The 26,553-nt window shown below is 35.8% G+C and overlaps 1 protein-coding gene across 3 annotated transcripts in view; it reads left to right on the top strand.

The window, feature by feature from the left end:
- The first annotated feature begins 235 nt into the window (after positions 1-235).
- Positions 236-26,553, top strand: part of RBM39 (RNA binding motif protein 39) — a 34,906-nt gene continuing 8,588 nt past the window's right edge. The window contains exons 1-13 of one of the 3 annotated variants that reach the window (XM_015890108.3): positions 236-538; positions 4,899-4,962; positions 6,697-6,746; positions 14,752-14,946; positions 15,156-15,221; positions 15,310-15,360; positions 17,284-17,401; positions 17,802-17,954; positions 19,057-19,194; positions 20,676-20,741; positions 21,413-21,617; positions 21,774-21,851; positions 22,778-22,810. In XM_015890108.3, the coding sequence (XP_015745594.1) occupies positions 4,912-4,962; positions 6,697-6,746; positions 14,752-14,946; positions 15,156-15,221; positions 15,310-15,360; positions 17,284-17,401; positions 17,802-17,954; positions 19,057-19,194; positions 20,676-20,741; positions 21,413-21,617; positions 21,774-21,851; positions 22,778-22,810 (1,204 nt within the window). In that variant the 5' untranslated portion in view covers positions 236-538; positions 4,899-4,911. Of the gene's footprint in view, positions 539-4,898; positions 4,963-6,696; positions 6,747-9,078; positions 14,391-14,751; positions 14,947-15,155; positions 15,222-15,306; positions 15,361-17,283; positions 17,402-17,801; positions 17,955-19,056; positions 19,195-20,675; positions 20,742-21,412; positions 21,618-21,773; positions 21,852-22,777; positions 22,811-26,553 lie in introns of those variants that run through there. The other 2 variants (XM_007439496.4, XM_088153522.1) reach the window with 2 other exon arrangements.

Here is a 26,553-nt window from a genome sequence, read left to right as displayed (position 1 = left end):
ACGAGGAAAATTACCCAACCTCTCGCGAGAGTCTGTACCGCGGATGGAAAAGACATCGCTTTTGCATGAGGCTAGATAAACGACGTACTAGTCTTGCGAGTCGCTAAACGGCTTTCTTCGAACACCTTTCTCGCGTGATGTGCATTCATCGCGAGAAGTTTGGTATTACGTTCAATCGATTTGTGTGGAAAACTCGCGAGAGCCCGTGCTCCAAGGTCTGGGCATCCCCATAGCGGCAACACAGATCCTCCTCCAAGCATCAGGACGCGGCGGGCGCCATTTCAGGGAGCAGTCGCCTTTGCTAAAGCGGAGTCCGTGCGTTCTTGTTGCGAAACTTCCTTGGCTTTCCTCGTACTAATTTTCGAGGCCAGGTCTAGCTCTTTGCCCGCCACTGTTGCTGAGAGGAGAATTTTCTCGTTTAGGGGCCAGTGCCCCCCTCCCCACGCGTATCCAGAACCAGAGCAAGCAAACGACGGCAGTGGCTGTATCCCTCCGCCTCACAGACACCTGAGCCAGAAGCGAGAGCCCGGCAGCGCAGGTAATAGCTTTCATATTTTTCACGGCTCCCTTTTATGAACTATTCTGGGAAAATGGGAGCGCGGGTTCTGCAAGGCTTAAGGGCGTTTGCGTTAGGCCTCTCGGTGGCGGGCCCATTTCTTTTTGTCTTTGGTTTAATTCTAGTCTGGTTAGCCGGACTGGAAGTCCCAGTTCTGATGGGGTGGTGTAGGCCTCTGCGTGGTGCCCGGGGGTGGCGGGAGAAAACGAGGGAAGTCGAGTGGTATGATTAGTTTTGGAAATTTTATTTTTATTTTCGCGCGGAAGGTTTCTTGGACTAGAGCGCTCTTCCTGAGTCTCATGATTATGATCGGGATATATTTCGCCACAAGATTCCTAACTATTTCTTTATTGCTTTAGATATTCTCGCGGGAAGGGCCTTAAAACTTCGCAGTGTGTGCTGTTGTGTGTTAACGAAAGGCTGATGACCCGAGAGAATAAGGGCGCTTAGTAAAGAGCCAACGTAATAACTACTGGAAGGAGAGTAGAAAGTCTGTTTACTACTGTGGTATTTTTTTTTTGTAATAATAGTTTATTGGGCCGAAGATGTTCAGGTGGGAGGGGGAAACGAACTTTCCATATATCTGCAGAGGTGAAATCCATACACGTGGTTTGTTTCCCAACAAAATGTGTGTAGTTTTTTTGTTGATGTTTTTAGATAAATGCATGCATTTTTTGCTTGACAATTCAAAAATATTTCACTCATGTAACTAGACAGTTTGTAGTCAAAACCATCCTGCTTAAGAACCTGATCTTTAATTTGTAGTTCACCTACTCCCATGCTAAGTCACAAGCTAGTTTTGAAATGCAGAAAAGTGTCAAAAGTGGTTTGTGCAACATGCGTGTGGGGCAGGGTCTCTTTGGAGGAGAATTATACCTGAGTTTGCCTGTGTGAACTGTAGGTTGCTATGCTATATCTTATTGGGGATTATGATCTGTTGAACTGGATACCACTTCTGAAAATGCATTATCTATGCAATTTTATTTTAATTAGCTGTTTGGATTCTACACCAAATGGTCAGATTGCCAAGAAGCAAAACTAGTATTTAACTTGTTAGATCAGGATATCTCTAATAAATGAAAAATAAACAAGCACCTGTGCTCTGTGTTTGATAATTATATATATCTGTAATCTGGTACAAAAGTAGAGGGTGTAATATGCTGTGACATAAAATGTTTAGCACCCAAGTCTTAATTTATATTTTAACATAGGAAGGCAGGCTTTTAAGTGAAAACCATCAGTTCTGGCTTCCTTATTAAGAGACTAAATCTGTAGGTTTTAACATTTCTGTTTACTTAAATAATTTTAGTTATATAGCCTGGGATGTTTATATTGCCCTGCTTGGGCTAGATCATTATTTAATCTACAAAAACAGATGATTAAAGCGTTCAATTTATAATGCCTGCATCCTAAACTTCTGTTCTTCAAATTATTTATATTCCATTCTGTAAAATAGGCCCCAGGGTGATTCTGGTTAAATGATACTATTCTTTATGAGCATATTATTTCATGTTGTCTTTTAAACTGCTAGATTTTCTCCTGCTGTGCTCTTTTTACTATGCCAAAAGCCAGCATTTTTAACAGGTGCCTTCCCAAATTTTCCATGAACTGATATTTCTTCTCTTAAATGCTTAAGAAGTTTTTATATTAATCTTAGAACTGCTCTTTACTGTAGGGCAGTATTATCCCTGTATGGTGAAATTAATAATGTAGGCCTATTTTCACCATCTCTAAAAATTGTAATTCATAATGTCTGTTAGATTACCTTATGGAATTTTTATACATTCAGACAAAGGGGAGTAGAATAAATCTATAGAGTATACTTGGGGGGGGCATGTACTGGGTTCTGTTCTTTCAATATATAAAATTGCAAATCTTCCAGTAAATTTTTTTGTTTTGGGATATGTTTCCCTTGATGTGAGTTTGCTAAATTGTCCAGTATCTAACTCTGTAGTATCATTCAAAGTCATATCCCCCATCCTATGATGATGTTCAGTTATTCCCCATATTACTTAGTACAGTGCTGAAAATATATTAAAGTGCATTTGTACTTTATTTTAACCTAAATTCTAGCATGATTTGCCACTTGTACAAATACTAAAACATAAGCAATTCTTTTCTGCTCTTGGAAATAATTATATTTTCATCCAAATACCATGGGGGGCGGTATTTGCTAGCTTTAGTTGCTAGCTTTCCAACAGGTTTATGACCTTTGGCTACTTAAGTTGTGTTGCAACTTATTGATTATGTAGTCCTATGTACTCTTACTATCATTATAAACATATATCATTATGTGGAGTCATTTGCTACAGATTTAATCAATTGCTGGACATAATTTGAAAGCATATCCCTAACTCTATTTTCTGTAACATGCTTAGAAATGTTTTCTATATAGTACTGCTTGTTTTCTCTTCCTATAGGGCTTTGAATGTTTAATGGGACATTCTGGATGATGTTACTTAAATAAAGGATTTTTGAAGATACTGCTTTCTGCATAGCAGTAACAGTTATATCTTCTGGTAGATATTTGTTTCAGAGGTAGATAATATATGAGCACAATAGTTCTATAAATTGAGTATCATGAGACAGAAGTTGATTATCTGAGGCACCTTCAGTATTTATTCCTCTCATTATGTTGGTCCCTTCATTTGCTCAAAGTTTTCCTGAGAAACTCTGGATTCAACTTGACTTAAATGGCAAATTTTTAGCAATGTGCTGCTATTTGGATCCAAAGCAGACATGATTTTTCAGAAGAGATGTGAGTGTGCTTGCTGTGCCTTTTTGTGGATCTCACAATAGCCACACAATCCTAGCAAAATACATGTTTGTGTACTCAAACATGCATTTTGCTGGGAGAGGCCAATAAGTACAGTGAGCGTCCCCACATTTCTTCAAACCATGTGTCTGACCGTAGATCCAAAGAACTGCATCCCTACAGATTTAATAAGCCACTTTGATATATTATGTGTGACATGCATTTTGAGTTTCTGAAGAAGTTGAAAAATCATTTTAATTCACTGCAATCACATGAGATGTTATAGCAGTATGAAACTGTGTATTATACAGGAGATCTGAATAGGAATATAATTATTGCTGTAACAGAAGGCAGATCTCCTTTTCATATTTCTTGAATTCAGTAATGGGCATGCATTTCATCATATATTCCACCTTTACACTACTTTCTTAAAGTATAGTAGGAGAAGCAAGATGTTATACACAGCTATATTTCAATTCCCATACTTGGTTTCATTTTATATGTTGCTGTTTTTAAACTTTTCCATTTCATTGAAGTATTTGGTCATAATCATTATTATGACAAACTCAGAAATTTATTAGAAGTTTGCATTTGAGAATCTATACTAGCTAATTCCATATAAGAGATTATTCAAGATAGCGTGACTAATCTGTTTCGAATTTTTGACCCAAGGAGTCAATGATTCATGGCAGATTTCGGGGGATAGGAAATCATCAAATTCATGAGGAACTTCCAGTCTGAAGCTCTAATGAGCTTTTTTTTCCATCATAGGGATGTTTCTCCCACATTTTGGAGGTAAGGCAATAGCACTACATGGGTTACATTGAAAATAAATCTCAAGGAAGCATTCTAGAAGAACAGACTCTTCTTAATCTGAGTAAGGAACCATTTAGACTTCACCAAAAGTGATAATGAGCATTCCATTTTGTTTATTTAGAAGAAAATATATGTACCATTAAGAGCACAGTTTCCTTCACAAATCCCAGTCGTTAAGGATAGTAACTTGCTTAGACTTTAAAAATCATTATTTAGTTTCAGGATAGAGTTTTTGTTTCGTTCAGTATAGAAGGGTTGTTTAGGATGTTTCCTTTGCATTGCTTGCCCATGATTGAAATCTAGGTATGGCCTGGAACAGAGAAGCTGAAAAAAAAACTTGCTGTAGCACAGTTGCAATATGAACTATAGGAAGCAATGATTTTGTGAAATCTATATTCAGAAATTCTACAATGGATTAAAATAATATGTGTTTTTCTTTTAAAGTTGGTAATCACATTGAGTAAACAAGTTATTTTCTTAATCTTTTAGATTTTTTTAAAACCTTGCTGTGGCTCCTTAAAGAGAATTCAATTCATTAACAAAAGGTTTAGTTATGTAGAGTATATGTTTATGAAGTACTTCCTAAGATAAGAACCTGATTCATTCTTTGAGAGAAAAATACTAAATACGTGGATGAGTTGTTCAGTTTAGCTGAACTTACTGCATATTTCTAGAACAACATCCTTTGGAAATGTGGTACCATTAAGTCTTAAACTGATCACAAATATAGAAGTAGATTCTTGACTAAAGGATATTGTTATTTGTTTCTAGGTGTCCTGAAAAAATGGCTGATGATATTGATATTGAAGCAATGCTTGAAGCCCCCTTTAAGAAGGTGAGAAAATATGCTAACAAGTTCTTTAGCAATATTCATTTAGCATTATTCATGAAACTACTGCTGAACTGTAAACTAACATCCCCGGAGCCCTCATGATTTATCTTATTGGACATGCATTACGTGTATCTTACGAGTAACTAAATGCTGTTAATGTAATTATATTGTGCAGTAGTTTCACTTCAGCGTGATGAATAAATGCCCATCTATCTCTCTTTGTAGACTTGCCTAACGATATCTCACCTCTACTCCCATGAATTCACCTTTGATTCCAGTGTGAACTGTCAATCATAAGGTAGTAATTGAGTGACGTATCGCTGTACCGTGGTCCCCCTAGGTAAAACAACAAACAAACAAACAAAAACACTCTCCTAAAAACTACCACCTCAATTTTGATAGATCAACAAGGTGAATGCAATGGTTTGGGCAAACAGCAGGGTTCCAAGAATAACCTGTTCCCTAAGTTCATGACAAGCAAATCCTTAGTCTACTTATTAATGCAAGAAGAGTTTCAGCTTTTTTTTTTTTAAAGACGGGTTATTAATTTTTTTAACAACACAAGATGGTAAAGTGTTATGTGAAAGTTGTTTCCAAAATTCTTGGATCCCTGAATAGTTCACATATTAGTAAACATGAAAGATATTTCAAACTACGTTCATTGTGAAAGAGTACTCTTTTATCTAGTAACTTTTTAGAAATCTTTAATATACCTTTTCTGTGCTTCTGAGTACTGAATACCTAGCTTCAGATCTAAACAGGTAGCAAATATATTTAGTTTTTCACCAGATCTTCATAAAACTATGAAATTATGCATGCAGTAGCACTGGCTTCACAAACTGATATATACATATACATTTAAAACTTAATGTGCAGTTGAACTCATGGTGTAACTGGTGTGATAACTACAATAAACATAACAGCAACTGTTAGTTGATTTTGGAGTATATATAGTGCAGCTCTGCGGTATGAATTTTGGAAAAGTGTTTGTAACCTTTTAAATGTTCATGGTTTAGTTTTATATAATTAGTAGCTATGTAAAATTTTGAAATGAACATAATTTGTAATGTTAAGTATGTTGTGTGCTAGTTTAACATGGATATTTTCCATGTAAACAGGTTTGGAAATAGGGAATATTTAGGCTGGACTGGTTGGATTTTTGATGAATGACTTGGGAGTCGACATTACTAAAGCAGTGTGAATCCCTGTTTGCTTCAGGGCGAGATGTGTGACAGAGGTGGCATCAAGCTCTTACAGTCCCAACCCTCCAACGAAAATGGGCGAAGATCTCAGGAATGGCATCGGTCACAGGAAATCGATAGTGGCTGGCTGCTAGCATGGCCACTTGGGGCTTAGGCAGAAATATAGCCTTGGTATTGGTCAAAAGGGATTATAGTACATGAATGTCCTTTTAAACTTGATATTTCTTGTTTATATTTTATTGTTTAACCACTTGAGTGCTGGAAACTGCAGGATGGCTTTATTTCATTGTAAGAAAGTTTGTACAATTTAAATAACTTTTAAATAGTAATTTTTCTGTTTATAGTTGTATGATTTAAATGTAAGCAGCAAAGTGGTTAAAAAAGTCTACGTTAATTAGTAGCACTCCATATTAAATGTAAAATTTAGTATTAAATTTTTGTTTTGTATTTTCTTATCCCTGTCCCCATTACCCTTTTGACCACTTGAAATGTTTCCACTTCGTCCTCACGATGTTCTTCTATCAACCCTGCTTAGGATGAGAACAAATTGAGCAGTGCCAATGGACATGAAGAGCGAAGTAAGAAGTAAGTATTCACTGTTTTTTTTTTAATGTGTACTTCTGTTTAAAAAAACATTCATATTCTAGATTTATAATTTTGGATGCCCAACTTCCCTTCTTCAGTATTCATAATTCACTTTTTAGGTTTCTAAAAGTGGTAGGGAAAAAAGCGGCAAAGGGTTTTGTATACATTTGAATGTAATATTTTCATTTTCACATAATTGCTCCCCCAGCATTTCTCTCCCGTCCTCTTCCTCCCCAAAACAAAAATGTGTTAAATCATGCTACCTTTTCAGGACAGAAAACATATACAATACAATAAAATACAATTTCAATTCCATGAACTGATTGAGAGGAAAGGTGGTCTGTTTAAACCAAACGTTTGTATTCATACGTACATTTTATATAATTTAGGTGACATGTACAGAAATTACATAGACTGTATGAACATTGTCTGAAAAAGTCCAAATTCACATTTTGCACATTACATCTGAAGTTCATTGACTGAGGGTCCATTTAAAATACTGAGTTTTACAGTAATAGTTTTATTGCTTCTTGAGGTAATGGGATTATCTTTACATTAATAACTATTACCTTGCAATTATGATGGTTTTATGACTTTCATAGTAGTCCTGCCTAACCCCCTCCCTCTTTCCTTATATTCCTTCAATTGTATATGCTTAAAAATCTTTCTAACTGGATCATATAACCACATTGGAATAAGTGTTGCTTTATTTAAAAAAATACTTTTGTGCTTTAAAGATGAAGGGAAGTAAATTTACTTAACAATTTTTATAGGTGAGTCTCCAGCTGAAATAAACTGCATCAGTTCAGATCACAATAGAGCATCTTACTCTTCAAAATATCATGGAATGGTGTTATCCCTTTTGTAGGCTAGCTTAGCTGCTCTTTTGGAAAGCTTCACTTTGAGAAATGTGCATAAATTGATTTAAACAGGGCATTAATAACTTATTTCAATAAAGTTGAAGTTATTACAGAAGGCATTAACTCAAGTCCCAGCATCTTGCCTCCCTTCATTACAGGATTTTTAATAGAAATAGCATGGTATTTGGAGCTCTGGTTACACTTAGGTTGTTGCAATGCATCTCTTTAGCTACTCAACCTGTATACAGGGAAAGTCAAGGACACAGCACAGAAAGATAAGTAGCTTTGTTGCAGAGAGAGAACAAAGTAGCTCTAGTAAAGGTGAAATTCAGCTTCTATAGAGGCTAGGAATCTAACTGTCTCAGTTGTCCCAAGGAATGAATCTAGAATTTATTTCTCCAGCCTGCATTTCAATGCAACCAATTGGTTGCAGCCCCTTTCTCAGGTTGTTGGGCTGTTGATAGTCCCTACTCTGCATTTATACAGTTTTCAAATCTGGTCCCAAGGTCTTCCTTTCTCATTTCTTCTATTGTATTGTGTTTTGAATTAGACTTATTTTGATATGTGAAAACAAAACACAATTAACAGAACAGTGATAAATGATAACATGGATTTGGCAATGCATTTACAAATGATGTGGAATATAGCAATGGTACATTGCTTGAATTACACCTAGAAGAGTACTTAATAAAGGTCTCTAGTTTGACCTAGTCATGTGAAATCTGCCTAAATCTGAAGAGCAACCAACATTATTTTGTTTTATTGTGTTTGACAGTGGATGGTAGAATTTCCTACTTCTATCATTTTATTTGAAATGGAGGAAGATGTGCAGATCTGTATATGTATTCTCCCCATCTACGTGATGTTTGGGTTGTATTTCCTTGCAATTTTACTACCAGCTTGGTTAGCCAGTATCGGTTAGTTAAAAATTCCTCTGCTTACTAAATGTTATCTTGGCAGGAAGATGTTATGCTGCTTTGCTGCTTGTTTTGAGTGGAGGAAAGTTTTTCTTTTCCTTTTGGAAAAATGAAAAGGGGTTTGGGATTGTAGGCCATTGCATTAACAGGAAAAAGTATAGATATTTCTGTTCCATTAGGTCTATAATTAGATCATACGCTTACTGACCTGAAGTTAGATGTTACCTTCAAAAATAGCTTACATCATTATCAGAATAGTTTAAAGATATTTTGTAATCTGCTTGCTTGCTTAAGGCTTTTTGTTCCTTGCCTTTGATGCCAAAAATTGTTTAAATTATAAAATAAAATATAATAAACTAAGAGATGAGTTTTTGAAAGCAGTGTTTTATCTAAGGAATGGTACCAGTGCTTTTCTTTTTTTGTTGGCAATAGTATACATGATTTCTTACATATTAATTTATGTTAACAGATAAATGGCAGTGTATAAGCATTTGTGTTGAGTGTGGTTTCATAAGAAAACTGCATTACTTGGTTTAATAACAAACAAGTGTATACAGAATAGTATGTATAAAAAATACTTAATGAAAAGTTTGGAATTTCCCACAAAGTATGCTTTATTTTTTTTTAAATTCTGCAGAAATAAACTATTTTCCCAAAGAAATAATTGTGAAACCCCTCATTAAAACATACATATGTATTTCACCCTGTCATGTTTGATTTACTTTATAAACATAGCAGTTTTTTATCTGTTGGTCTTTGAAAATCAATTAAGTAAAATAATTGTTCTAGTTGTATTTTGTTTTTAGGGGCTCTCATTAGTTTCCCATTCAAGGGATAGATAATGTCAGTTCCAGTTCCGGTAATGCCGTAGTATCATATTTCCAACCTGTAAAGGTGGCCAGTAAAACTTGCTTTAACTTTTTTCCCCAAATGTTAAATCCTCTTTTTAAAGGAAGTTTTGTTTTAAATTTCTTACTTTGAATTGTCAGGTAAGCTGCTTTTAGTGGCATAAGACAGAACATATATTTATGTGAGGCAAAAGTAATGCTTCATAATGCTTCACTTGTTGACTGCATTCAGCATGTTGTCATCTACATATGACAAAAATATTTTCTCTTAAATGTCAGCCATAGCCAACATATTAAAAAAGACTTTAGTGCTTTATTATAGTAATCAGGTAATTATTATTTCATAGTGTATAGAACGTTGTAAGTTATTAGTGCATTTAGAAAATGAGGTAAGACAGATAGCTTATCAGTTTGTATGGTATGCTGCACATGAAATGTGTTATCTGTAGCTTGCATAGTGTATATTTATATACTTTGAAAATGTCTTCACTAATTTATGGTTCCTGTTCTTTTCAAGTATTTTGTATAGTTAGTGCTTTCTCTTTTTGATGATAAGTATTGCTGTTGTATCAGGATCTAATCAGACCTTTAAAAATACCATGTTATAGGAAATAATTAAAGTAGCAATTTTGTTACTTCTGAAAACTAAATTCAAGAGAAGTGTTGCCAGAATGTAGTAGGGCATGATCAAGAGGGTGAGATTGCTCCCAGAAAATGGAGTGAGGAAGGAAGTTGGCATGCTATAAAACATCCTCCAAAAGTATTTTTTGTTTCCAAGACTGCCCTTGAATACTAAATAGCCTCCACATGCTTTCTAGAAATGAAAAGGGATTGGTGGCTGCAATCAATGCTTTGCCTACCTACCCAAAAAAGAGACAAAATAAGATGAGAGTTGGTAGTATTTGTGAACAAAGAACTAAAGAGAATGGCAGGAAACAACACACAGTTTGCCTTTCTGATAAAAGTTGAGGTTTGTGACAAGTCACACCCATTGTAGCAGCCATCTCTGAACATCAAAATGTCAAATGTGCTCATTGGCCCAAAAAGATGAGGGACCATTGTTTTTGTAACCTATATCAGTACTATACACTAATCCTGTTTCATGTTGTCATGAGCTGTTTCAGTAACCTGAAGTTCTCTTAGATCTAATTATAAAAAAGATAAATCATAACCTTGTTTGTATCATCCTGGTTTAAATTCCTCCTGATTAGAAAAAAAAATCCCCACAGGAACCTTGTGTTTAAGCAATGGATATACATGTTAGAAATTGTATAAAAGATCCAAAATCTTTGGTAGAGAATTTAAAGTTCAAAATCAGTGATACTGCAAGCTATATAAATCTACTTAGAAAAAGTAACTCCTTAAACAGATTTTAAAAAAAAAGTTTTTTGCCAGATGGTGGGATGTTAGCTTTTGTCTGTCTTCTCCATTAGGATTAATACTTTCACTTGCTGGAAGATGAATATTTGGGTCAAGCCTTTCTGCTGCAAAAGACAGCTCTCATTGCCTTTATGCTGGGCTAAGCAACATGGAATTAAAAGAATTTTTTTTCCTGTAGAATGGCAGCAAACACAGGGAAAGGGATGATTGAGCCACTTTCTATAAAGCCAGTACTGTAGTGCTAGACAATGCTTTTCTTGCACGATGGGATGAAGACATATATCTTAAAGGGTCCTGTTGACTATCAAGGACAAAGATTTCTGGTTCTAGGTGTACAGTATTCAGATTTAAATGTTCAAATTATTCCTTAAGTAACTCTTTTCCAAGTTATAGTATTTACTTGCTCTTTTAAATATTCATTTGATACCCAGTTTTGTATATACAGGTTCTTGTTTGAGAATCTTATTTGCTATAAAAATGGCCTTGTCCTAGAGATAAATGCCATCCATAATATTTATTGTAATATCATATTAGATAGTCTGTTTAGGTTCAAGTTGTTACTCATCCTATAAATAACTGAACTCTTAATTATGAAATCACAGACTTAAAAAGCATAAATACACTTCCTTCCATTAAAAGTTAGTGCTATAGAAGCTGGGCCCCAACATGGCATCAAGGGACAAGAGTGTGCCCTCTGTCACATTCTTTTGAAGTCCATCAAAGTACAAGGCTCAGAAATAATTAATGGTTCTTGAAATGCTTATCAGCCCTACATAGACCACAGAACATGAAGTAATAGGTTGATACAACCCAGTGCTTTTTGGCCTTTTATTATATGGGTTTGTGATTGGGTACATCTTCCACGGCAACTGCATTGTGAGAGTGCTTATATAATATGGTCTCAAAATCCCAAATATGATCCCCAAAGTTGGGAACTATATTTACCATTTTTGAGAATAGTTGAGGACCGTGGAGTAGCTAAGAGCCCATCATAACATGTAGTCAGGTTTGGGATCTTGTAGGGTGTTTTAAGGTTTTTCTTAGTTTTTAAATTGTGATACATCTGTTTTGCAAATGTTCGGAAACTCTTGTCAGTTTTCATCAGTCACATTCAGGGAGTTTCAGGACCATAGCATGGGGACTCAGGTTCCCCGTATCTCATGTAGAGGCTTTTTCTCCTTCATAGGGTTGAATAATTTAGGTGTAATAAGTCTTGTGAAATGTATAGCACAGTAGATTATGTGCATGTCAGTGTTAAGATAACTGTCTTAAACTACTATTGAGAAATTCAGTATAAACATTTTAAAGCACTAAAATAAGTTGAGGTGCTAATTTTTGTTAGCAGTTTTGCTCTAAATTGTTTAACCTAGAACAGAATACATGATTTATTTGGCCAAATCTTGTTTGATCTGAATGGGGAACAACAGGCTTCAACTCAGCCTTAGGAAGACTGAGTGGCTCTGGGTTTTGGGCCCCCCTAGTTCAGGAGACTTTCCATCTTTAGTTCCAGATGGAGTTGCATCACCCGAGGCGAAACCTATACACAATTGGGGGTCCTCCTGGACTCAGGGTTCCTGCTCAAAGAGAAGGTGGCAGCCATGGCTAGAAGGGCCTTTGCACAGCTGTTATGCACCAGTTGGCATCCATTCCTGGGCCAGGAGGCTCTGCTCACAGTCACTCATGCCCTGGTCACTTCCCAATTGGACTACTACGAAGCACTTTACATGGGGCTGCCGTTGAAGAACATTTGGAAGGTTCAGCTGGTGCAAAATGCAGTAGCATGGGCAGTTATGGGTGCTTCTCATTCAGCATGTGCTTCACTGGCTTCAATTCAGGGTGCTGGTAGTTACCTATAAAGGCTTGGGTCTGCATTACTTGTGGGAGTATCTCTCCCACTTGTATCTACCCATCCTGTTAGATCTGAAAGGAGAGGCATGCTGTGGGTCATGTCCATTAGGAAGTGTCATCTGGTGAGATCTAGGAAGGGAACCCAGTCCTTTGGACCATCCTTTCCCCAGAGATTAGACTTGGCCTAACTTTGCTGACTGTTCATAAAGCCTTGAAGAAGGTTTTGTTACTGAGCCTCGGGTCCCAGGTGTGTGATAGAGCCCATATCATGGTTATCTTAACTGTTGGTTGGATTTTTTTTTTATCTTGACTGTTGTATATGTTATTTATTAATTGGTTACATTTTTTATCATTGTGAGCCAACTGGAGTCATGTTTTTGAGATATGCGTCCATGTAAATTGAATTCATAATTATCATCATCTACATGTGGTGGGGTTGTGTGAAGCATTCAGAAAATATGTTAGCATGATTGAAGAACCCTTTGAAGCTCTGAGGTAGCCATGTCCTATAGAAGGCTCAGGATAGCGGATTCCAGATTGTTCATATGTGTACATGCTTTGTTTTGCTTTGCTACCAGTTCCACTGAAAGTGATGTCTGTGCATGGACAGACGTACAATCTGTAAAAGCCTTCAAAGCTGTTGCAGAGACTCTACCTCAGGTAGAATCCCTACTTTTAAGTAGGGATGCAGCATTTATGGTAACTCTTTTGCAAAACAGCCCTCCAAATGTTTTACATAGCCCCAATGTCTAATCTGTGATTTGCAAGAGATCTACAGGAACTTTTGATTCCTAGTAGCAGTAAGAAATGGGCTTTCTTCCTGCCTTAAAAAAGGTTAAAGAAAGCTGAAGAGGAAGAATTGGAAGGATATTTTAGTGTCACTGGGAGCTTTATTCTAGTATTGAAAAGAGAATATCTGGATTATAGTAATGGTGTTAAATTGCAGTAATATTTCTAGATCTTATAACTGTGCTGTTGTTTTGCATCTAGGTCACATTTGTAGGAACTATGTAAAAAAAATAAATTAAAAATCAGGTTTTCCAGGCCTGTTCTTAAGTTTTAAACTGTACTGAAGCATATTGTATTTGTATATGCAATATGTGTTCTTGGATGATTTTTTATTTATGTCTAGATCCATGTGTCAGTTCCACTGAGGTGTTTTTAAAACATGCAGTTGGTATTCATATTGGAGTTTGTATTCATAAAGCAGTTTAGCTAATGCCAACAGTGGTTAAGTTATTTAACAGTATTTTGGGGTAAAATACTTATCCAATATTTGTTAGTAAAATATTGCTAATAAAAAAAACAATATGTTTATATAACAAATATTTAACAGTAGGATCTAGGTAACACTTGATTTGGATCTAGGTAACCATGAGCCAAAGAAACATTTGTGCTGTTCAGTTAATTCTTCATGGAAAATTTTTCACAGTCTATTAAAGCAACATATCAGGGGAGGTATTTCTAATGTGAGAACACTGTGAATATGGAGGTTAAGCTGTTGAATGAACTCATGGGCTATGAAGAGGTCTAAAGTAATTTGTATAAATCAAATAACTTACCTCGATTTTGGTTTACATTTCTCACGTAATGCTCTTCTGCTAGGTTGGAAACAGCCCTTCTGTGTGTGGAAGAGGCTTTCCTCTAGTGGAAGGGCTCCTTTGGATCCAAGCCACTGGCTCCAGTGGCCATTTGGAACATATCTAACATATACAGGCAGTAGAGTGAAAAACCAGTGTCATTAACAATGCAGAGACAGTTATGAAGCTGAATTTCCTAGAAAGGAACTTGGTAGGTATAATTATTTGCAATTTTTAAAACTGTCTTTTGTCACTGAGAAAATTTTATAGTAAGGAGATAGAAATGTAAAGATTAAAGCAGCAATATATTCACCTGGTTTGTGATATGTCTAGGATTTTTTTCACCTAAATGGCCTTGCTTTTAACCTTAAATATATTTCTTAATTGTAAGATTTATAGGCAGTTATATAATTGATTGCAATTATATTCATTAAAATATTGCATAAAGTTTATTTAAAACTGACAAATATTTTTCAAGCCACCTACTTACCTTATTCCACATGGCCTAATGTTAATATTTTTTTTCCTCTTTGAAAACATTAACTGATATTTTTAAAATCTGTCCTGTTCAGGAGGAAAAAAAGCAAGAGCAGAAGTCGTAGTCATGATAGGAAGAGGAGCCGAAGCAAGGATCGCAAACGAAGCCGTGAACGTGAAAGAAAGAAAAGCAAGAGTCGAGAAAGAAAGCGCAGTAGAAGTAAAGAACGGAGACGCAGCCGTTCAAGAAGCAGAGAACGTCGATTCAGAGGCCGTTACAGAAGTCCCTAGTATGTTATGTGAAATTATTGTTTTAGTTTCTTTTTAAATATTAAGTAAATAGTAACAACTTTTAGCTTGAGAACTTTAGAGAAATTCAAGTTGTAATATAATCATATCAGTATGATATTTTATTTCAGTATACTGTAGTGGTTATGATAGTAATGAGAATATAATGTTAGAGGTCCTATATAATACTGCTTTTTTTCTTTAATCCTAGTTCTGGTCCCAAGTTCAATAGTGCCATGAGAGGAAAAATTGGCTTGCCGCACAGCATGAAAATAAGGTTTTGTTTTCCTTCTTTAATGAGGGGATTTAATAGTTTATATTGATATTTATTCCCCTCATAATTCTGTATATGTTTTTCACAGCAGACGACGATCTAGGAGCAAAAGTCCTTTCAGAAAAGACAAGAGTCCTGTAAGGTAGGGGTTTGAAGCTTGCTAATTAATGTTGGGTTTTCTATAACATATTGAATGTTCTACACATCAAAGAAAATGTTAGTGCACTAATTTGTCAATAAAAAATTCAGTTGTTTCGTGTGATTGACTGTTCCTGAAATGTGTGTGGATTTATGTCTATGAAGACAGTGTACTAGAGGTCAGATGTGCTGTGAGAGTTTAGACATAATTGGTGGGTGTAGGGATTCTCCTAGTTTGGCTTGCTAACTGGCAGATATGTGAACATTTTGGAAGAGCAAGTTAGAAAACTTTTTCTGAGGATGGTGGATCACATCATTTTGTAATGATACCAACTCAGTTCCAATTTTAGGAATTGTAATTTGTATATAAAGATGTTTTAATGCCTAAATGTAGCATTCAGACAGTGACATTATATCAGCTATTATATAGCCTTGCAGTGGTGCAACTTCATTGCATTACCCATTGCTGTACTGATTGCCTTTATAAGGATAGAGCGTAGAAAGACCGACCTATAACATTATTTTATTTCAGACATACACAGCTATTAAAGTTCACTGACAATAAGAGCATTTTTAAAAAATAATGCTGTGAATAGGTAACGTGTCTGTACTTAAAAATATATCCATTGAAACTACAGACATCCCTTAGGCATAGGTGTTTGGAATTAAGGTTAAAGATAGCAGACGTATTCCTTGTTATACCCAGTTCCTTGTCCCATTCTCCATTTGTCTTTTCCATATGCACATTTTTCACATCGAATATTTACCTATTATATTTATAGGCCACCCTTCTAATAATAACTCTGAGCAGCATACAAGTTAAAAACACACCCAACACAATAAAAGCAAAATGAGCTAATCATCCAGCTTGTTAATTATTCCCACAGAGAGAGAGCACATCGTTCCTTATGCTAGCACCTGGGGAAGAGCTAGAGCTTCAGAGTTTTAAGACTGCAGGATCAGGGCGACTTAAACCTCCAGAGGCAGGTGCTGCAACAGAGAAGGCATGAGAGCTCAGCATTGGCTATAACCTTATTTCAGTGCAAGAATTAATAGCTAAAATAGGAAGGAGATGTTAGATGTCCAGGAAAACTCTGTCCTTTTAATTTCCATGTGCTCAGCAATGTGAATGATTTTGTAGGTACATCAGCTGCCCTACTTTATAAGCCCTACTTTAGAACCCTTTGCACGTATCTCTGTATACCATGTAGCCAGGCAAGGGGGATATTGGGTGAGGGGCCAGGCTTACAGATGATACTTATCCTTCCCACTTCAGGTCTGCTGGTTTGCAGGTGAACATGTATTTCTTAAAGTAGTCCTGCATTCGAGACAACGTACTGATGAATCTCCAATTTTATAGACTTCTACTTTGCATAGCAGGAATTTAATTTTTACTCTTTTCTACCTTACTTCATGCCTCCTTCAAAGGGTCCTCTGTCTGGAGCATATTCAAGTGGACAGAGGCTGCAGGTGAAAATCTGTTCTATCAGTAGCTAGTGTCAGTTCCACTATAGAATGTAGTGGAATATAATATGTATAAGAAGAAAAATGAGAAAAATATAATTTGCCCAGAACAGTGAGCCAGAACTGGAGGAAAATACAGTTAGCAAGGGAGACAGTTATGCAAACATTGGGACAGAATTTCTATATTGCTCAGGGAAAAAGCAGCAGAGACTTTTTATGAGTGCAAGTAGATTCTCTTGCAATTAAAATGAATTTTGAAATGATGATCCCGATTGTGAAAAGGGAGGGTAGATCTTGTGCATTTGAAGTATGGGTGACTCTCTCCCTGTCTTGTAAAAGCATGTTTTTTATGAATCTTCATCTACATTTGAATACAAATGATCTTAATAACATAAAGATCAAATCTGGTCAAGTTATCTGTGTTTAAATGGATTTATAGTGATTATAACTCACTGTTTTTCAGAGAGCCTATTGATAATCTTACTCCAGAGGAACGGGATGCTAGAACAGTATTCTGTATGCAGCTTGCTGCAAGAATTAGGCCAAGAGACCTGGAAGAATTTTTCTCTACTGTAGGAAAGGTGTGATACCAAGAACTCTTGACTCTTCTTTTAATACCTGATTGTTGTGAGACATTACAAAGCCTTCTATGTATCAGAGTATTGCTTTATTTTATATATAAAATGGCTTGTATGATATAACTGTTGTGATATTGTTACTTTCAACACATGGACATAGTTCTCCACTGCATGCTTACATATTGTGTACTATTAGAAGCTTCCTGCTGTGCATATATAATGCAAAATAGATTAGTTTTCTTATGTGGAGGAAATCTTTTGTTAAAATCTCAGAACATTAAGTAATTCTGAATCAGATATGAAAATTTCAGGTAATAGTTTGATTTTATGTATAATGGTATATAAATATTACATCCTATTAAAGTTTTCAACTGTATAAAACAGTATTTTGAATTTTTTCTAGGTCCGTGACGTACGCATGATATCAGATAGAAACTCAAGACGTTCAAAGGGAATTGCTTATGTAGAATTTGTTGATGTCAGTTCAGTTCCTTTGGCCATTGGATTAACTGGACAGCGAGTGTTGGGAGTGCCAATTATTGTACAAGCATCTCAGGTAAGTTTAACTTGAGTACTTTTCTAGTGCTAAGGCTTAAGGACTAAATTCATGATTCTTCAGATATTGGTCATGTTGCTTCCTATGTTGTTTTTATACCTATAGTCAAAGCAGCATTATTACGACTAGCAATATTGTTTTCATGATGATTCAAAACCTTAACTGAAGCCTCAGCTACCTATTATGACTGATAAGAATAGTTTGTCTGATACTAGATTCCATCATACAAGCAAATTGGTGGAGATGTTCACTGCATCGCTGATACTCTTAATCCTTTTCCATCTTGGCTGATTATATCTAGTAGATCTGGCTTGAGATTTTGGATTTTGGTTGTGGAAGGATGGGTGCTTTCCAGTCTCTTGAGAAGAGACAAGGAACTGGCTTCTTTTGAAGACATTATGGCTGGACCAGTAGTGAATTTTGTATTTGGAGGAGGTTAGCTAACTGAGTCAAAGGCTGCTGGAAAATTCCAGGAACTTTTGATTATACTGAAATTGAGTTTAGGTTTAATTTTGCAGTAGACAACTTTTAAATGCAAAAGACAAGGAGAATATTTCCCAATTAGTTTGCATGGTTTTCTTAGTAACTTTTGATGCCAAACTGGTCATTAGAGCAATTTTATAGTTGTATAATGGTTTTATTCATTTTTGAACAATTTCAAAAAGTGGTGCTCTTATTGTGGCTTCGCTATTAAGATCTTTTTTGCAGGAATTTTAAACATTACTCTCACTATTTGCTGCTGGGTTGAAAATAACTACAGGAAGAGGCTATTACTTCCTTGGTATATTTAGGTTGTAGTGGCTTAGTATTCACTTTGAATTTGACCAGTTCCAATCTGCCAAACTCCTGCTCTTGAATCATAAAAGACTGTTTATATGACAGAATTTTTAGCAGAAAATAGAACCAAATGTCAAAAATAAAATGGGCTGTATTAAACATAGCTGTATTAAAACATAGTTCTCAGATATAAATGTTTTTTGTTCTCTATCTTAGCTTATATGACTGAGAGCTAGATTTTGCATATGCTTAGGTAGACTGCATCATAGTTCTTTCTACTGTATATAGTGATCTATAGTATTTCCTATGTATATAATTTTTCTAGGCAGAGAAAAATAGAGCAGCAGCAATGGCTAATAACTTACAAAAAGGCAGTGCAGGCCCCATGAGACTCTACGTAGGCTCATTACACTTCAATATAACTGAAGATATGCTTCGTGGAATCTTTGAACCATTTGGCCGGGTAAGTTTTTTTCAACACAATATCTCTGTGATTAATATTCGACACAAATGAAACTCTGTGCTTAATCTCTGTGCTTAATAGTCAACACAAATGAATATGTCTGCACTTAAAAATCCTCTTACAATACCAGAATTTTTAACATAACACAAACTCAGTATAGAGCCAAAACAGTCTAGGGCCCGAAGGCCTGTTGAAATACAATAGAACAGTAGGGGCCAATTGTACCATGGGAGGGGGGAATATGTTCTATAAAGCATGGGCTTTTCTCCTGGTCCAAGCTCCCTTAACCTCTGGAGTAGAGAAACTAGCTTTCCCTTAATGTTTGAACTGAACAGGCAGAATTGCACATGGCAAAGCAGTTCCCTGATATATCCTAGTATCATGCCATATAGGGTTTTATAGGTGATTACAAGTACTTGAGGTTGGGCCCAGAAACCCATTTGGTAACCAGTTGAGCGACCACAGTGCTGGTGTTATCCTACATTAGTGGGTCTCCCCAACTAGTAGTCAGATTGGTGCGTTTTGTATCAGCTGTAGCTACTGAAGCATCTTCAAAACAGTCCCATGTACCATGTATTATAGTTACGATTAACACAATTTTAACACCAGAACAACTCAACAACGTAGAGAAGGCTGGAGTACTGGTAAGTGTAAGGGTACTCACTGAGCTTCATAAGTGAGAATAGAAAATTTAACATCTCCCTGTTAAATCTGGAGTTGTACTCATACCATACACGTAAATTTAAAAGATGACTCTGAAAACTTAAACTGAGGTTTCATCTTTAAAAATTGATCCTTTAAGATGATAAATTGAGGTAATTTTATAATATTTCTGTTTGGTTTAGGCTTTATAGTTATTCAAACTAGCACATTGAGTTGGGCCTTCATATTTACAATTAATGTAATATAATATAATAGTATCAAATGTTGTCTATTCTACCTCTGGCATCAATTGCATCACTTGGAATTTTCAAATAATCTTCAGAGGCAATCCAGTGTTTAAGGATGATAATGAACTAGAAACATTCTATCTATATACATTACATGTACTTTAAAACATAATTCTAAATCAGCCTTTTCCAGTGTGGATGCCTTCCTGATGTTTTCCAGAATTCTTCAATTAACAAGGGAAATCCACATATTTGGAAATTTAAGGAAGCTAGATATATTTCATTTTCTTACTGTACGGTAGTAGTTGGCAAACCTCTCTGTTTTTGGACTAGTACAGCCAGTAGCTTATTGGAATTGAAAGAATCTAAAATGGCTCCAAATAAATAGTTTCTGCATCTTACATGTTACTTTACTGTTCACAGAATGTATTAGGAAGAATAAAAGGCAGTATTGGAGAAGATAGCACATATTTTCCTTGGCTGTTCATCAGTGTTTGAAACATTTTTTAAAAAGCTGTTTAACTTTCATCCTACATTAAAGTATATTGAGTCTTTTTTTTAATACTTAAGGGTAGTCTTGATCTTTTTCAGATTGAAAGCATTCAGCTAATGATGGACAGTGAAACTGGGAGGTCCAAAGGATATGGATTTATTACTGTAAGTTTATATACTTGACAGATATGGGCTGGGAGATAATAGATTAATACTAGGTTACTTAATGATAGTGATAATAATCATCATGAAATAATAAAATGTATATAAGAAATATTTTTATTTTGCATAATGCTATGGGTGTAGCCCAGTTTGGTGTGTTTTAAGTGGGGGCAACATGTACGTTTTTGAGCACAAATCTATCTTGTCTTCTACTATCAATTTTTTTTAAAAAATTGGTGATACTAAGATTAATTGGGATATTCTGCAAGATCCCTCCCATGTATTTAAAAAAATTTTTTTTCCTGTGTGCTGCTGTGAGCCTTTGGAAGTAGAGAAGCATAAAAATGTTAGGTAGTTCTCGCTTAATGACTGCCCTGTTTAAGACCATTCAAAATTATGATAGTGCTGAAAAAATAACTATAGGACCAGTCTTTGCACTTAATAACTGTTGCAGCATCCCCACGGTCACATGATTGCCATTTGCATGCTTCACAGCTGGCTTCCAACAAGCAGAGTCAATGGACAGGCTGGCAATGAAACCACAAGTGAGACATCATGTGACCACAACTTGGCTGTTCTGTAGGCCACCGGTGTTAGTTTTGCATCTAAAACTTAATAGAATGTAGGTAACGTGCTGTAACAGATGCTTCAAATGATAATCATGTATGTTTCAGTTTTCAGATTCAGAATGTGCTAAAAAGGCCTTGGAACAACTAAATGGATTTGAACTGGCTGGCAGGCCAATGAAAGTAGGTCATGTGACCGAACGTACAGATGCATCCAGTGCCAGTTCATTTTTGGACAGTGATGAATTGGAAAGGACTGGAATTGATTTGGGAACAACTGGTCGTCTTCAGTTGATGGCAAGACTTGCTGAGGGTAAGTTAATTGATAAGTATATGCTTCTCTCTTTCAGTATCTAACATTGCACCATATTCTTCAGTATATAATAACATTTTCATAGTGAATTTGAACACAACTACATGTCCTAGTTAAAAGTAGATCCCAAAATAGATTCATGGATTTTTATTTCAGGTACTGGTTTGCAGATTCCTCCAGCTGCCCAGCAAGCTCTGCAGATGAGTGGATCATTAGCATTTAGTGCTGTGGCAGGTAACATTAATTCTTAAATTGTTATGTGGAAATTATTCTAGAAAAATATAACTTTAAATACAGGTAGTCCCCAGTTTAAGAATGAATTCCATTCCCAAGGTCTGTCCTTAAGTCAAATTTGTATGTAAGCCAGAACAGTATTATTGTATAAGGGGGGAGATGGGCGGCTGAAAAATTTAATCAATCAATAAATAAAATTGTATAAGTAATATTGTGTATTTAACTCAAATCATTGTGTATTTAATTCAAATTTTGCTACAATAGGCTCCGTTCTTAACTATGAGTAGTCCTTAAACTGGGCATTCTTAACCCAGGGACTACCTGTAACAGTTCTGTACACTGCTTACTTGGAAGGAGACACTCTTTTTCTAAAGTGTTTTCTTTTTGCCAGGATATCCATCACAAATTTATATTCTGAAGAAATTATAGGTAGTCCTTGGGTTACAACAGCAATTAGGACCAGAATTGCTGTCACTAAGCAATGTGGTTGTAAAGCATGATATCCCATGACCACATTGCTTAGCAACAGCAGTTCCAGCTGCCATTGTTGAGGACTGCACTTATCGTTAAGCGAGGACCTCGTGTGACCGTGATTTCCTGCAGGCTTCCCCATTGACATTGCTTGTGGGAAGCCAGCAGGGAACATTGAAAATCACAATCCCATGACTGCGGCTCACTGCAATGTCATAATTGTGAGCTGGGTGCTAAGTGTCCAAATCACAATCAGATGACCACAGGGATACTGCAACAGCCAGAATTCCAAGAACTGGTTGAAACTACTACTTATTCAGTGCCATTGTAAGTTTGAATGGTCACTTAACGGGTGGTTGTAACCCGAGGACCACCTGTACTTACATTTATCTATTGAATGTAAAATCTGTACTCAAGATGTAACAGTATTAAAATTTTCCAATGTTCTCTTTCAGATTTACAGACAAGACTTTCTCAGCAAAGTGAAGGTGAGATTGAATTTGAATATTGTACATTGTTTAAGTACTGTTCACCCACAATTCCATTAGCTTGGTTGCCATTTATTAAGAAGTAATCTCAAAGCTTCAGACATTTTCTTGTATTGGATAGGAAAGGAAAAAGCATTTATCCTACAATGTCTTACCCTGTCCAAATCTCATGTATAAATAGCAGAAAATAGGATATTAAGAACTGATAGTGTGGAAAAAATGATGATTGTGAATCCCTATAAAATATTGCCTGAGCTGCTGCTTTAACACAATAATCATAGATAATAATAGAAATAACAATTTGTTTAAATAATAAATGTAATATATTTTATTATATGTATATAGTAATATATTACATTACAATACAATAATATATTTATAATAATTATTTAAATAAATAATAGATGATGATGATAGAGATTACAGTATTTTTTCAATTCTGATGCAGATTTGCTTCTAATAGATTGCTGTTGCCAAAAACAGCCTATATGCCCACTGGGTTTTGTATCTAGTCGTGTTACTCTTCAGGCAGTTTCTTATCTATTCACTATATAGCTGCTACATTAAACTTGAATAATCTATGTTGTATATTCTTCCAATTAAGAATAATAATCTCAGCAGCTTATTTATTATTATTGATTATCAGTTTTCATTCAATTTGCAATAGTTTTCCCAGTTACTGGAGAAAGATGTCATTCTGTTAGTATACTCTTAGGCTCTAAACAATATAGTGTTCAGTTCTCTCATTAGAAAAAATATATACATGTTTCAGAGAATATCTTGCTCTCAGAGAAGAAGGATTCTGATTGCTATTTAAATAACCTACTATTTTGTGGAGCAGAGAATAATGTAATCAGATCATCTGCTGGTGTGTGATTTTGGCTGGTTGTATGTCTGGCTAATACTTTTGATTTTTCCATCTGATTTTAAAATAGACTACACTGAAAAACAGATTTAAAAAGCTTTGAGAAACAAACAGAAAGACTTGAGGAGAAGTGCCATGATTAGAATCAACTGAAAATTTATAATATTGAACTCTAAATATTGCTTTAACACAATAATCATAGATAATCATAGAAATAACAATTTGTTTAAATAATAAATGTAATATATTTTATTATATGTATATAGTAATATATTACATTACAATACAATAATATATTTATAATTATTATTTAAATAAATAATAGATGTTGTTTTGTGCAGGCCAATCTCCAGACTGGTTTCATCCTCTCCTAATTCAACAGGGAGAGAGTATTATGCCAGTGGTTCTTTAAACTTGCTCCTTCTAGTCTAGCTCCATTCATTTTAGGGATTGGACCATGAATGTAGAGGAAGTCTTGGTAGAAAACCTATACATAGTTCCAGTACGGAACTGTGGGGTCGCCAGGTGATCAGACAAGGGAACTCTCCCAGTATCTACTCCCAAAGATCTGGCCTTGGCGTTTCCTGTTCTGTTTCACCTTTCAGCAAAATAGTCATTTTGGCTCCTATCTCAGTGCTTGGATACTCAGTGCTTGGGTCTGTAGTAATCAGATTCCAACAAACAAAATGATTTAGTCAACTAAATATTTAATATTTAGTCAACTACAGGTACTTACAACCCCAATTGGGACCTCGACTTACAACCCCAATTGGGACTGGAACTTCTGTTGTTAAGCGATGCGGTCATTAAGTGAGTCATACCCAATTTTACAGCCTTTTTTGCTGCAGTTATTAAGCGAATACCCGGGTGGTTAAGTGAATCTGGTTTCCCCCATTGACTTTGCTTGCTGGAAGCCCCCTGGGAAGGTCGCAAATGGCGATCACATGAATCCAGGATGCTGTAACCATTGTAAATGAATGCTGGTTGCCAAGTGCCCGAATTTTGATCATGTGACTACAGGGATCTTGCAACAGTTGTGAGTTCGAGGAGCAGTCATAAATCACTTTTTTCAGCACTGTCCTAACTTTCGTTAAATGAATAGTTGTAAGTCAAGGACTACCTGTAAATAAAGATACGTTGATACATCTGTCATCCTAAAAGAAACCCAAATTGAAAGAACTCTTCAAATGCTTAACTCCACGTGTCCAGGGATCAAATTCACTATAGAGTCGAAGAACAAACTCATTCCTAGGCATATCCTCACTATACTGAATGATGGCAGCTTGCAAACTCAAGTTTGCAAAAATACACACAGACCAAATCTTAAATTTCCACAGCAGTTGCCACACCCCAGAAGATCAGTCATAGAAGAACCGTTATCAACCAAACAAAATACACTGCTGTTCACCAGCTCTCAGAAAAGCAGAACTCAATCACTTCCATGGCATATTCAGGAAGAACAGTTACCCACCCCCCATTTCATAAAATAAGACAGCCCGAGGACCACCAATTAACACTGATACACAAGCAATATATCAGAATATGCCAGCGCATTATTGTAATCACTGTGGCCCACAAACCCATAAAAACTCTACAGAGAATCTTGTATAAACTGAAATCTACACAGCCCATCATATATAGAAACAATTGTCTGGGTTGCAGCCAGCAATACATAGGGCGGACAGGATGCCAACTACACCACAAAATGAAAGAACACATAACTGCAACAAAGAGCCAAGATCAGAAGTAACAAACAGCTGTTGCTTTTATTGATAAGTAAGTTAATAGCACCAATATACAAAACATTTATTTATTCATCAAATTTATATGGCTGTCCATCTCACAAAAAGTGACTCTGAGTGGTACAACAATTATAAAATAGATGCAAATATATAAAGATTAAAAGTAAGTATATTTAAATAAATCAATGACTTTTCACATTATCCTAATTTGATCTGTTAGATAACCTCTCAGTTGGACAGTTTTAACTATAAACTTGGTGATCCTGCTAGTGACAAACAAGTTTATGCTCTGGAGGAAATAAAACAGTCTAATGCAAGAGGTTTACTATTTGTTTCCAAGAGTGTGCTTAAACATTTTTTTAGCCTGATTTGAGGTTAAGTACTGAACTGATAAGCCATATTGAAAAATAACTTTGATGTATGTGACATACCAATCTGTTCTTCCAGACATAATTTTGGGTAATCTGCCAGATTAGAAAGAATCTCACCAATAATTGCAATCTTTAATTATAGAATAACTTTGTATAGTTCTAACTGCAGAGTCTGGCATGTTCTTGTCCCATTCCCAAAATGCATTCCCAGAATGCAACGGATCTGAGTTTGAGTATGGGGGCTTTTAGCAGACCCCATAATTCTGCTACTTATATTAACACTGGTACTATTTTTGCCTTGTAAACCTTTAACATTGTACTCAAGGAGCTTGGATACTTATAATTCTTTAATTTACGTTTTTGAACTGGCCACAGCCCTCACTGAACTTTTGAAGAAACTTGTCTATAGTCCTTTACTAGTAAAAGCCACCCCTAAGTATAGGAAGGAATCAACTTGTTTTATGGGCTACCCATCAGTCACCCATTCCCTCAGAATGAACTACACATCTGACTGGGAAAATGCAGAAATAATTGACCACACAAACAGCAGAAAGGCTAGAGAACTCCTGGAAGCCTGGCACTTAAAGGAGCTATCAACAGATGGTTGAACTAGATGCAGTCTACCACCCAGTCAAGTACTTGATTCAAACCATATATAACTGACTGACAAGGCAGACCAATCGGAATAGAGCTAACATCATTCTCAGCCATCAGTCACTTGATAGTTCCCAAGAAGCATCCAATCACCAACCAATTCTCCAGAAT

This window comes from Python bivittatus, unplaced genomic scaffold (genome assembly GCF_059951505.1).
Source record: "Python bivittatus isolate LINGU-HERP-01145 unplaced genomic scaffold, Pbiv_v1 ctg000700_np1212, whole genome shotgun sequence".
NCBI lineage: Eukaryota > Metazoa > Chordata > Lepidosauria > Squamata > Pythonidae > Python > Python bivittatus.
The sequence above is the reverse complement of the archived record's forward strand: the minus strand, read 5'-3'. Positions and strand labels throughout refer to the sequence as shown.